Source organism: Mustela nivalis (genome assembly GCF_964662115.1).
Source record: "Mustela nivalis genome assembly, chromosome: 13".
NCBI classification, from domain to species: domain Eukaryota; kingdom Metazoa; phylum Chordata; class Mammalia; order Carnivora; family Mustelidae; genus Mustela; species Mustela nivalis.
In genome coordinates, this window is record NC_139032.1 from 73,455,036 (window position 1) to 73,468,657 (window position 13,622).

The 13,622-nt window shown below is 41.3% G+C and overlaps 2 protein-coding genes across 3 annotated transcripts in view; one reads left to right on the plus strand and one right to left on the minus strand.

Moving 5' to 3' along the window:
- Nucleotides 1-13,622, minus strand: part of HDHD3 (haloacid dehalogenase like hydrolase domain containing 3) — a 169,322-nt gene that overhangs the window by 78,200 nt on the left and 77,500 nt on the right. The gene's annotated exons all lie outside the window — the stretch shown is intronic.
- Nucleotides 1-13,622, plus strand: part of PRPF4 (pre-mRNA splicing tri-snRNP complex factor PRPF4) — a 20,751-nt gene continuing 7,129 nt past the window's right edge. The window contains exons 1-10 of one of the 2 annotated variants that reach the window (XM_082697004.1): nt 1-117; nt 790-967; nt 3,647-3,833; nt 6,905-6,992; nt 7,420-7,499; nt 7,665-7,758; nt 8,236-8,330; nt 9,475-9,533; nt 10,703-10,826; nt 12,211-12,300. In XM_082697004.1, coding sequence (XP_082553130.1) covers nt 91-117; nt 790-967; nt 3,647-3,833; nt 6,905-6,992; nt 7,420-7,499; nt 7,665-7,758; nt 8,236-8,330; nt 9,475-9,533; nt 10,703-10,826; nt 12,211-12,300 — 1,022 coding nt within the window. In that variant the 5' untranslated portion in view covers nt 1-90. Of the gene's footprint in view, nt 118-789; nt 968-3,646; nt 3,834-6,904; nt 6,993-7,419; nt 7,500-7,664; nt 7,759-8,235; nt 8,331-9,435; nt 9,534-10,702; nt 10,827-12,210; nt 12,301-13,622 lie in introns of those variants that run through there. The other variant, XM_082697005.1, reaches the window with a different exon arrangement.

Sequence of the window (13,622 nt, forward strand, 5' to 3'; positions counted from 1 at the left end):
GTGACGTACTTCCGCTTTGCTGGGCGCGCGGTGGACGGTCTGAAACGTAGAGCTTGGCTTTCGCTGTGGTTTCGCGGCTCGGAGCTCAGCATGGCTACCTCACGAGCTTCCTCCACGGTACGGATCTCAGCTCACTCTGGCGAGGAACACGGAGGGGCTTGGGGGCGGGAGGAGCGGTTCCTGTGAGATGGGGCTGCTTGGAAACGGGCTAAGGTGGTGGAGGACGGAGGTGAAAGACTGCGAGACTTGGTCCTTAGAGGAGCAGCGTTTTCCTGATCGCTAAGTGCGTTCCGGTGCTTTAGTTCATTTGCACCTCTCACTACAGCCCCGAACTATAAATACCTCTTCCAGCTGGTCCAAAAACGGAGCTCTGGAAGGGAGTAGTGTCTCGGCTCAAGTTTATGTGTACGTCACATTTCTTAATTATAGTAAGGCTTTCTAACTTCGTATATATTGCCCTACGGCCCTTGATATTTCCCCTGTGATGAGCAGTAGCCTTGGAAGTTTCATAAAACCCAAGAGGAGATTACAACGGAATGATGTAACTGGGTTCCAAAGCAAATCTGTGGTAGAAAGCTTACCAAGAGTAATTCACTCGTTTTATTAGCTTCTTCCTATCCGCAAAGCCTAAGTAATTGACAGACACCCCCATCCCTGCTGCCCCCAGTCATGAAGATATCTTAACCGCTGACCAACTTGTTTTTTCCGTTGAGGAGCTCCATCCTTCAGCGGAGCCTAATAAATGACTGAGGTTGAGGCTCAGGTTAATCCCTGTCTTTGATTTATCAGGCAACCAAAACTAAGGCACCTGATGACTTAGTTGCTCCTGTTGTGAAAAAACCACACATCTATTATGGAAGTTTGGAAGAGAAGGAGAGGGAGCGTCTGGCCAAAGGAGAGTCTGGGATTTTGGGAAAAGAAGGACTTAAAGCTGGAATTGAAGCAGGGAATATCAACATAACCTCTGGTAAGATGCAAATTGTGAGTCTCTCTTTATCTTTGTATTATAGTCAGAAATTTCAATTAGACCTAGATCTGTGTAAGGCCATCCTTTGTCTAGTTAGCATCCTTTGCCTGGGCATCCTTTGCCTGGTTAGCATCTTCCAAAGAGCCTGTCAGTTAAAACCTTTTATACGGTTTTTCTTCCACTGAGTCATCAGTAATCTTACCAGGAATTTATTCAGTGTATATTTGGATTCAAATTTATCCCATTTATCTTCTGAAGATCTAATATAGTTTTGGCATTGCTTTGGAGCAACTATGGTTTGTAACATTTTTTCCCTTTTTAGTTTCCCAGTTTTTAAGTGAAAGATCTGTTTAAAATCATAAAAGTAATATTTTTTTTAACTTTTTTAAAAAATTTATTTGACACAGAGAGAGACATCACAAGTGGGCAGAGAGGCAGGCAGAGACGGAGAGGGAAGCAGGCTCCCCACAGAACGGAGAGTCTGATGTGGGGCTCGATCCCAGGACATTGAGATCATGACCTGAGCCAAAGGCAGAGGCTTAACCCACTGAGCCACCCAGGCGTCCCAAAAGTAATATTTTTATTTTGAAAGAAATCAAAGTGTTAGGGTGCCTGGGTGGCTCAGTCAGTTAAATTGTCTCTCTCTGTCTCAGGTCTTGGGACCTGGGATCAAGCCCAACATTTGGCTCCGCTCAGCTGGAGTCTGCTTCTCTCTCTCACTCCTGTGCACACACCTGCTCTCTCTCAAATAGATAAGTAAATCTAAAAAAATCAAAGTGTAGAAATGTGTAAAGTAGAAAATCCTGTAAATTTTATTGGCTCTATATCTTTCCAATAACTTACTAAAGCTGTAAAAAATTATAATTTTTTTCACAAATGAAACATATACAAGTTGCTTTGTAACTTGCGTTTTTCACTGATATACTGTTGAGGTTAGCTTTCCACGTCAATAACTAATGGTCCTTTGTATCTCTATTTATTTAGAGAGTGCACAAGCATCCCAAGCAAGCTTCACGCTCACCTGAGAGCCCAGTGTGAGGCTTATGACCTGAGATTGTCTCTAAAGTTGTAAATGTTTGTCATAAGAAATTTACAAACAGTACAGAGAGTAGAAAATGAATAGACTTCTTTACAGAAAGGACTTTTCTTAAGTTTTTCATTGATCCTCCCACACATTTTATTTTCTATATAGATGCACTTTAATGACTTTAAAGCTGTATCACCACTGTAATTCTCACTTTTTCATCAAAATCCTTGTATTCATAGGCGCTTGGGTGGCTCAGTCTGTTAAACATCTGATTCTTGATCTCAGATCAGGTCTTTATCGCAGGATTGTGAGTTCACCCTTACATTTGGCTCCTCACTGGGTGTGAAGCCTACTTTAAAAAAAAAAAAAAAAATCAACCATGTATTCAGTGTGGGTTTTAAAACTAACTGCTAGATTGTTCAAAAAGCCTAGAGTCAAGACATGGATGGAACTGGAGAGAATTATGCTAATTGAAATAAGTAAAGCAGAGAAAGAAAATTATTATATGGTTTCACTCATATGTGAAACATAGGAATAGCCCGGAGGACCAGAGGGGAAGGGAGGGAAAACTGAATGGGAAGAAATCAGAGAGGGAGACAAACCATGAGAGACTCTGGGAAATAAACTGAGGGTTATAGAAGGAAGGGGGGGCAGAGGGATGGGGTAACCAGGTGATGGGTATTAAAGAGAGCAGGTGTTGTGATGAGCACTGGATGTTATACGCAACTAATGAATCGTTGAACACTACACCAAAAACTAATAATGTACTATATGTTGGCTAACTAAACATTTAAAAAAAAAAAAAAGCCTATAGTAAAGGGATAGCATTTTCATGGTAGTTTATTAGTTATATTTGTAGATGTCCCAGATTGGGACTTCTTTAGAGAATAGGTTTGGCAAGTGTTAAAATAATATGTCTATTTTATCTTCTGGATAGAAGGTCTAGTTAATTCATTTGTTGAAGGTGCTTCGTACTCTTACTTTCTCATCTTAGTTATGTGTGTACCTAGGTGTAAGGTTGTCACAATAAGATGATACGAGGGGTGCCTGCATGGCCCAGTCAGTTAAGCATCTGACTTGATTTTGGCTCAGATCATGATCTCAGGGTCATAGGATCTGAGGCCTGTATTGGCTCTCTGCTCAGTGGGGAGTCTGCTTCTCCCTCTACCTCTGCTCTTCCCCGCACTTATGCACATGCTTTCTCAAATAAAATCTTTTTCTTTTTTTAAGATTTAATTTATTTATTTTACAGCGAGAGAGAGACACAAGCAGTGGGAGTTGGAGAGGGAGAGGCAGGCCTCCCAGCAAGCAGGGAGCCCGATGGGGGGGCTCGATCCCAGGACCCCGGGATCATGACCTGAGCCGAAGGCAGATCCTTAACAACTGAGCCACCCAGGCGCCCCTCAAATAAATAAAATCTTTAAAGTTTAAAGAAAAAAAAAAGATGACTTGAGCTGTTTTCCTTCCTTTTAAAGCTATGTCATTTAGTTTTTTGTGTTTGGCACAATTTAATAACCTGAGAATCAGTAAACTATGAAGTATATAATTGACTAGTTCTTAGAGGGTATACAGACTGCAATTGTAAGAAATTATTTTTCCCCCATTTGAAGAAGATCTCGTGATTATGCTGATATTGCCTGTTCTTTTTATAGGAGAGGTGTTTGAAATTGAAGAGCACATCAGTGAACGACAGGCCGAAGTGTTAGCCGAATTTGAAAGAAGAAAGCGAGCCCGGCAAATCAATGTTTCCACTGATGACTCAGAGGTCAAGGCTTGCCTTAGGGCCTTGGGGGAGCCCATCACACTTTTTGGAGAGGGTCCTGCTGAAAGAAGAGAAAGGTGCCCTTTCTGAATTTATGCTCTCTTTTTTAATCACAAGATTCTACTTTCAAATTTTAGTTGATACATGTAGCTAAAACCTTAACAGAATGTCTCAAATAATGTTAATACCATGTCTTACTAAGTTGTTTTATATAGTTTAGCTCATAATCTGAGTAAGCCAATTTTTTATTCTGCTACTAATTTTTCTTTAGAAACTGTGAATAAGATATTAATGTGCAACCCCCCCCAATATGGAATTGTGAGTTGAGTAAATATTTGTTTTTATTTGTTGTTGAACTTTGAAAATATGGACAACACGCACGTTCCCCTTGTCAGTGTGGTGAAACATAACGATAAGTATTTGGGGGTGGTTTTTGAAAAGGGGCACTTTCCTCAGATGATATCCTTGTGATTTTATGGTTTGGAGTCTCTTAGTGACAGGCTAGTCATCTGCGTGATAATGATCATCTTTGTCTCTCTGTCCACTGTCTCATCTCTCCCTTTCATCATTTTTTTCTTTATTTGTGTATTCTGCACATTTAATCACTGTAAAACCTCTACTGTATCTTATGTCCATTAAATAGAACCAGTAATGCTGGGCTTGTTTAAATTAGAAAAGAAAAAAAAAAAAACCAACCACTGTTTATCAACCCAGTATCTTACAAACCCAGCCTGGCTGGCCACAAGGGTGAAAAGGGTAAGGGAGGAGGAGGCTCCCCTGGGCAAGTGGCGGGGTGGCAGGAAGAGCTAAAGGACAGAAAGAAAAGGGAACTCCCAGATGGGAGGGGACTGGTTGTCGTTAGGGGAGGGGTGCAAAAGGTACTCCAGAAGAGTGGAACATGGGGAGTGGACAGGTCAGTGCTTTCTCCACCAGGGCCCAGTGTTGGAGGAGGCGCTGTGTGCCACCATTGCCTGCCACTGGCATTTGGAGAACAGTGACCCATGAGCCCTGGACGTGACGAGCCCCTCCAATTCATGGATGACAGTCTGCCCCTGCCGCCGTGGTCTCCTTTTCCTTGAGGCTCATCTATTCCTCAGTGCATTGACTCTCTTTGGGACTTTTTTCTCATTTACTCTTCGGCCTGCTGCCAACTGACTGACCACTGCCACATGAAGATTACTCTTTATTAAGGTCACTAGCTCATCTTTAATAAGAATGGCCCTGTCAGCCACTCCCTCCTTGAAAACACTCCCTTTCATAAAACCAAATCTTAATTTCCCTCCTGTTTATCTGGCTAATTCTTCTAAGCCCCCTTTTTCCCTGCCCATCCTTTACGTAAATTGCAGTTTTTCCCCATATTTTGCCCTCACTCTGGGCAATCAGATCCATTCGCATGGCATCATTTACTGTGTATATTCTGATGATTCCCAGATCTCTGTGGCCTGGATATTCTGTAGGTACTTCAAATTGGACATGTCTGGGTTGAACCCATCTGTTTCCCACCCTTCTAACACTACCATTCACAGGTTTTGGTTGCTTCACATCCTTTGTAATCCATTAGCAAACTCTGTTTCTAGATTTATACCAAAATGTACCTCCGGGGTGTCCTCTTTTCTTTACCTTCTTTGCTTTCACACCTAGATCATTGTAAGAGCCCCAAACATGTTGTGTAATTGATTACTTAAAATCCATCAGTGTCTTCTTAAACATAGAATAAAAAAACTGTTGATCATGCTCTTCAACCTCTTATGCCACTCTTTCCCAGTTTACTAAACTTAGAACCCTTAAGGGTCCTCCTGAATAGTCAAACTCATTTTCTGTTTTTCCCTCTTAATTTTTTTCTCTTTTTGTTCCACTCTCTTGCCTTTTAAAGCCTTTTTATTCTTTTGATTTTAGCTTAAATACCACCTTGTCCAAGAAGAATTTTTTATCACCTGTCCCTTTATAATGTAGGCCCCTCCAATATTGTCTGTCATGGTATGTTACTTTCTTAATAGCATTTTCAGAGGGTGTGCTTTTATTGTTCTTTATATCGTTTGTCTTCCAGCCAACAGCAAAGTCTGTCTTATTGTGACCTTAGGTGAACGTCTTGAGTCCCTCCTGCCACTGTCTTAATTCAGTCCACCATTAAGAGTCAGAGGATCCTAAATAGTAGGTTGATTTCCGTGCTTATATTATTCCCTCTTCAGCCCGTTCTCTCTACTTTCCCACGGAATCTTTCTCATGTGTAAATTCTCCTTACTAGGCATAAGGAGCTCTTTATGACCTGGCCCCGACTTACATTTGCAGACCTCTCTCACACCAGCCCTTCTCTGGCACTCCATGCCGCAGCCGTACTGAAATATTTGCGATTCCAAGCTCACCACTCTTTTCTTACCTTCAGACCTCTGCATTTGTTGAACCTTCTGCTTCAGCTGTCCTCCTCCATTCTTGACCTATTGACCTTACTAATTGAGGACTCAGTTTACGAAACACCTCCTCCGTGAAACCTTTCCTGGTCCTTTCCAAGCCTAGGTTAGGTATTCCATTTATGTTCCTCCTTAGCACCCAGGACATATCACTGCCATAATACTTAGTATAGTGTATTGTGGTTCCCTGGTACTTTCCACCCACCTTCTCTGACACCCCCTCCCCTCTGCCATGATTATGCTACTTGGAATCAAGAACTGCTTCTTAGTCATTTTTGTACACTTAGCACCTCAGTCGTATCCGGCACATTGTGGCACTGAACAAAGATTGACTGTCTTTGTAGACCAAGTGGTAGCAATGTTGGGGTTGGTTGACTTTAAATTGAATAGGGTAATTGCTTATAGTTCAGATTAGGGAATCTTCAAATAAAGAAGACTCAGTGAACGAAATCACACTGGAGGTGTGCCTGGCTGGCTCAGTCAGAAGAGCATACAACTCTTAATCTTAGGGTTGAGTTTGAGCCTCACACTTGATGTAGAGGTTACAGAAAAGGAAAGGAGAAAAGAAAGGAATTATAAAAAAGAAATCACACTGGAAGTTGAGGCATGACAACTTGACTCTTAAAGAAGGTTGTTTGGCATTTAAACGGTGAGAGAATAGGGCAGGCTTTCTCCCTTCTTTGACACACTTCACAGTCTCATCTCAACTTCATTTAAATTCTGATCTTTTTTTGTTACAGGTTAAGAAATATCCTCTCAGTAGTTGGTACTGATGCCTTAAAAAAGACCAAAAAAGATGATGAGAAATCTAAGAAGTCCAAAGAAGAGGTAAAATATGTGTTTGGCTTCACAGTACAAAAGTGAAGGAAATGAGGGATTAGTTCTCTCATTTTCTCTTGTCAGGGTTTGCTTTGCTAGAGGGAAGGGAATGTGTCTGAGTATTCCACGAATTAGGAATAGATACTGGCAATTGTTTGTGGTTCCTGTGTAGGTGTAAATGAAGGTAGGTATAAGTCCTACCTTCAGGAAAAAAAAAAAACAAACATAGCATTCCTGGTATAACTTTTAACAAGGAACGGGAAGTCATCTAGTAAGAGCTCGTAAACAGTAGAAAGCACACGTGCCTGATTTCATCCTATTACTGAACTAATTCACCTTTTTTGTAGGCAGCTACAATAGAAATAGAGAATTGACAACCATGAGATGGGCAGGAATGCTTCAGACTTAACATTTCTGCTTTTAATTTCACTTTCAGTATCAGCAAACCTGGTACCACGAAGGACCAAACAGCCTGAAGGTCGCTAGACTATGGATTGCTAATTATTCACTGCCCAGGTAAAGAGGCCTCTATAAGGAGAAAGAAGCATATTTTTTCTTGTTTTCTCTTAAGGACTGAGGATCTATTAGAAAGACTGTGGTTAAATGAAAATTGAGTGGTAGGAATACTCACGTGGAGCCTTTTTTCAACCTGTTCGCTCACGGTAATCATCTGTGCCACAGGGCAATGAAACGCTTAGAAGAGGCCCGTCTCCATAAAGAGATTCCTGAGACAACCAGGACCTCCCAGATGCAAGAGTTGCACAAATCTCTCCGGGTAAGAGGCTCTCAGTGATTGTCCAGTGTAGTAAGGGCTCTTAAATACTCATTCGATGGCCTACTGTGGCCTACCGCATGGGAGGTAAAGGCAGCTACTATTATGCCACCCTCCTTACACTTGCTGTTTGGGAGGAGCCATCAGTTAGGGTGGCAAGAACCTACTCTGGTTGGTACTCAGCAGAGGCCTGTGGTTCTGCTTTTTAATTCCTTTTTAATATATCAAAGCTGTACTTTAGCTCTCTCCATGGCTTTCCTGTGTACGCTGAGTTGACAGCGAAAGTAATGATACTACTTGTTTAAAAGACAGCTTGCTGGAGTTCTATCCATGAACATATGTGCCTCTTAACAAGAGACATATAGAAGAATCTTGGGGGGGGGGTGGGCTAAAACTAGAAAATCGGGTGTTCTTATTGTGGAAAAACCAAGAAACTTTGGGGTTAGCCTATTAATGTTTACCATTTGTTCTTTTTTTAAGTCTTTGAATAATTTCTGCAGTCAGATTGGGGATGATCGACCTATCTCCTACTGCCACTTTAGTCCCAATTCCAAAATGCTGGCCACAGCTTGTTGGTAAGTCCCGGTTTTTACAGTGATATTTTTCCTAAGTGGAGGACAGATTCAGGGAAAAAAGGAAAAAACAGCCTTTGTCTTAGATGCTCGTTTATGCGTCTTTACCTCTGCTGCTCATGATCGCGCCAAAGTAGAGACTCCGGTGCTCACCCGCTACATTACACAGGATAATCTGCACTTTGCAGTTCTTTTATTTTGAAGGGACCCCAGAGATCCATGCCATGTCGCTCATGTTCTGAACGCTAGTGTTTTGGAGCAGATACATAGTTTATTGACTGACGGGTTTCCACACCTCAATATAGCTTTTCTTCTTTAGTTAGGCAAGATACTCTGTAAGCGTAAAGCAGGGTGAGATGATGTTGTGAACCATTTTGCCTTAATAGTGTGTGGTATGTGTAAGGACTCAGTGAACACGAATTACTGGTTTTATATTTCCTAGTTGCCACCACCTATGCAGAAAGCTCTTAGGATGTGATAACGTTGTTGTTTTGCTCTATTTAGTTATTTTTGTGGAACATGGCCATCTAGTGAGAAGGGAAGCTTCCTTATGTTGTATGCACAGGAACTACTTGACAGGGTAGAAATTGAGATTGGTTCAGGAGAAAGCCAAGGACCTACTCATATCCCTCTACCTCTCCAAGCTTCAGCTACCTTCCTTATAAGTAGAAATGGTCATTCCTACATTATGTACCTCACAGGTCTACTGTAAGAATCATTTGAGGTGTTAGATATAAAAGTAATTTGTTGGAAGTTTTCTGAAATAAAAAGTCTTCTAAAAAAATTTTAAGTACTTCGTAAGCAGCAAAATAATGTGGTTTTTTCTTCCTATTTAAGGAGGTAGTATCATTGTTAATATTATTCTTAGATAGTTTAATTCATCCTCCCTTCCTTCACTAAAGAACGTTAGGGAGCATAGCAACTTGTACTATATTAACTCTAGTCCTGTAGAGGCATCTGGCTGCATGAGATGTGGATGCAGCTTTCTTCTATAAACCATCAAATCATAAGCCTATTAGTTTTCCTTTTGTGTACCACTGTGAAGTTTGTTGGGGGAGAGAAGAGCTTGTCCTTTAGGAATGTTACCAAGGTACCTTTTCCTCCCCAGACCAACCCTGGCTGAGATGCTTTCCTTTATATTTGATAGGAGTGGGCTTTGCAAGCTCTGGTCTGTTCCGGATTGCAACCTTCTTCACACTCTTCGAGGTGAGTTAGAATCTTGTTTAAACCTCACTCATGGGCACCTGGGTGGCTCAGTTGGTTAAGCGACTGCCTTTGGCTCAGGTCATGATCCCAGAGTCCTGGGATTGAGTATGCATCAGGCTCCCTGCTCCATGGGGAGTCTGCTTCTCCCTCTAACCTTCTCCCCCCTCACCTTCTCCCCTCTCATGCTCTCTCTCAAATAAATAAATCTTTTAAAAAGATTAATAAATAAATAAACTTTGGGGTGCCTGGGTGGCTCAGTGGGTTAAGCCTCGGCCTTTGGCTCAGGTCATGGTCTCGGGGTCCTGGGATCGAGCCCCGCGTCGGGCTCTCTGCTCAGCAGGGAGTCTGCTTCCTCCTCTCTCTCTGCCTGCTTCTCTGCCTACTTGTGATCTCTGTCCATCAAATAAATAAATAAAATCTTTTAAAAAATAAATAAATAAATAAATAAATAAACTTCACTTGTGGGCAATCCTATCGGGACCCGTCTCACTCTTGAGAGCTTTTTCTGTATCTTCACTTAATGAATTTCTGTTACTTTACTCAGTCAGTCAGTATGTACATACATACATACATACACACATACATACATACTCATCAATCAATCTCTTTTTCCCAGTGTGAACCGTGTCAAACAGCAAAACTCTACTATCCTGCCTGCCTGACACTCAGACCCAGTACACATAGATTTTTTTTTTTTTTTCTTTTAAAAGATTTATTTGAGGGACTCCCTGATAGGCAGGGAGCCCGATGGCAGACTTGATCCCTGGACCCTGGGATCGTGACCTGAGCCGAATGAAGATAGATTAACCAACTGAGCCACCCAGATCCCCCACACAAGATTAATTCTTGATTTGAATTGTCTTGGGTGGTTCTCACCACAAGGCTCAAAGACAGTGACTTTATACAAACTGTTCAGATTTTTTTTTTCATGTTCAGCCCCATTCTGGCATTATACAATCTCTGAACCAAAAGTGAAGGTTGTATTTTGCTTTTTTTGATGTAATTTTAATATTAATTTTTAAAAAATGTTTAATAGTTCAGTAATTACTTCAATACATTATTTGTCCACATGTTCCCTAATGTGTATTGTGTTACTCATCATAGTCTGTTCTGTACATAAATTGTAAGGGGTAGGAAACCTTTAACTTTGATTTCTTACATTCCTTTAGGCCATAACACAAATGTAGGAGCAATTGTATTCCATCCAAAATCCACTGTTTCCTTGGACCAAAAAGATGTCAATCTGGCCTCTTGTGCTGCTGATGGTTCTGTGAAGCTTTGGAGCCTTGACAGGTGAACCTGACTCTTCTGCCCATACTGCAGTTACTAAAGTAGAGTTGCTTGGTTATCCTTGGGACCTGAAAATCTGTCATCTAACCTCAGAGATGGTCTGAGTCAGGGGAACTTGGTGTGAACATAGAATGTGGAATTTCTTTCTTTGACCTCTTCTCATCAGAGGAGTTATGTCAGGTTTTTATTTGTTAACTTTGCACCTTGATTTTTCCCTCTAACATAGTAGCCATTGTTTTCCCAGTCCAGTTATTCTAGAAAGATCTGTTGACACCTCCTGTATAATACACTGACTTGGAGAGAAGCACTGTTTGGTAGATGAACTAAAGAGAACATTTTTGGCAGCACATTGGCTTCCAGCAGATGACTGCAGGGGAGAGGACAGTGAAGTTCTGAGGCAGTATTACGAAGGTCGTGGGGACTCCTCCCAACACCATCCTCCTTTACCTAGAACATATTTTCCCATTACGACAGTTTGGGGTTTTTTTTAATGTGTTTATGATTATTGTTTTCCAAGAAATTTGTGAAAGCACTTTGTTGGCTAAAGGAAATCTGAATTCACTTGCTTAATTTTCTTTCTTTGGGAAAGCACATGCGACTTTCCTGCCAGGTTTTTGTACAGAGCTAATTAGTCTCTACTCTTTGCCAGACAGGGTCTTACCTCTGAGCACAGCCAGTTTTAATTGGCTTTGGTATCACTTAGCAATATTTGTTCCCCTAGGGCTTTGATTAGCTCTATGTATGCACATTGACAAAGTTCCCTTTTTAATTGCCCTCTTTAGGGTTCGTGTTTACTTCCTTTCTCTGGTGTTTCAGTTCTTTTTTCTTTGGTTGCTGGGGAGTAGAATTTAATGGCCACTAAAGGAAATTAAGCCTCTGTTGAGGAGCTCCTTTTTTCATTTGCATCCTTCAACAAGCTAAAATTTGAGACAAATTTATCTTTAATCCACTTGTACCAAAACTTCTGTAGCTTTGCATCCCTCTCAAAATGTGTTTCCTTTCTAGAATCTCAGCTCTCCTTTGGTGTAAAGAGACTATTTTGCTTGTCAGGCTGTATTATCCTTTATTGTTCTCTAATCCTGAATGATAATAGCATTAAGCATTGATTAACATATTGAATTGAGATAAAGCAAGATAGTATGTATTGAAGTACTAAGGGCAGTATTGCACAGGAAATAGCCCCAAATCTTTTAAGACTTCAGAAAGTAGCATAAATTGTTAACCCTACTTTTTTTTTTTTTTAAGCCCTGTATTTTTAACAGTGAGTTTAGTTAAAATTTGGCCTTTTAAATCTACAGAATGGGTGTGTCTGTCGCAACAGCTAATAAATTCAATGAACATTTATGACTATAAAATAGTTTATTCCCTTCTATTGATTCTTTTTCAGTGATGAACCAGTGGCGGATATTGAAGGCCATACAGTGCGTGTGGCTCGTGTAATGTGGCATCCATCAGGGCGTTTCTTGGGCACCACCTGGTGAGCCATCCTCTTACTGTTCTATCCATACAGACCTGTGGCATACTGTTAAGCCTCACGACTAACTGCCAAGGAAATTTTCAGACCGGAGATCTTCAAATAGGATTTTCTTGGGCTGCAATGAATCAGAATTAGAGTATATGATAAAGTTTGGGCCAAGTATATTTGCTTTTAAACTTCAGTTAATCTGAAATTTCAGTAATTGCCAGAAAACTAGAATTTTCACTGTTCTCTTTCATGACCAGTCCTAGTGGTGTTTTTGTTTTTGTTTTGTTTTTCCACTGCACATTATATTGAAATCGCTTTGCTTACAAGTTGGTCTCCCTTTCTGGGGCATCTGGCTCAGTTAGTACACCATGCAGCTCTTGATCTTGGGGTTTTAAGTTCAAGGCCCACATTGGATGTAGAGATTACTTAAAATCTTAAAAATTAGGGGCGCCTGGGCGGCTCAGTGAGTCAAAGCCTCTGCCTTCGTCTCGGGCCATGATTCCAGGGTCCTGGGATTGAGCCCCACATTGGGCTCTCTGAGCTCAGCAGGGAGCCTGCTTCCTCCTCTCTCTCTCTCTCTGCCTGCCTCTCGGCCTACTTGTGATCTGTATCTGTCAAATAAATATATATATATATATATATATATATATATATATATATATATATTTTTTTTTTTTTTTTTAAGATTTTTATTTATTTATTTGACAGAGAGAAATCACAAGTAGATGGAGAGGCAGGCAGAGAGAGAGAGAGAGGGAAGCAGGCTCTCCGCTGAGCAGAGAGCCCGATGCGGGACTCAATCCCAGGACTCCGAGATCATGACCTGAGCCGAAGGCAGCGGCTTAACCCACTGAGCCACCCAGGCGCCCTATTTTTTTTTTTTTTTTTTAATTAAATTTTCTCCCTTTCTGGTTCTGCAACTTCATTAAGGACAGAATCTGTTAAATACTTTTTTTTGGTAAAAGATTTTATTTATTGATTTGAGAGAGTGAGCAGGAGCAAGCGGAGAGGCAGAGAGAGAGCAAGAAGCAGACTCCCTGCTGAGTAGGGAGTCGGACATGGGGCTCCATCCCAGGACCCTGGGATCATGACCTGAGCTTAAGGCAGACGCTTAACTGACTGAACCACCCAGGCGCCCCAAAGAATTTTTATTTGGGGGAGAGAGAAGGGGAGAGGGAGAAGTTGACTTATACTGAGCAGGGAGCCCCATGCAGGGTCCCATCCCAGGACTCCAGGATCATGATCTGAGCCAAAGGCAGACACATAACTGAGCCACCCAGGCACCTGAGAATCTTTTTTCTTTTAAAGATTGTTTTTGTTTGAGAGAGAACACA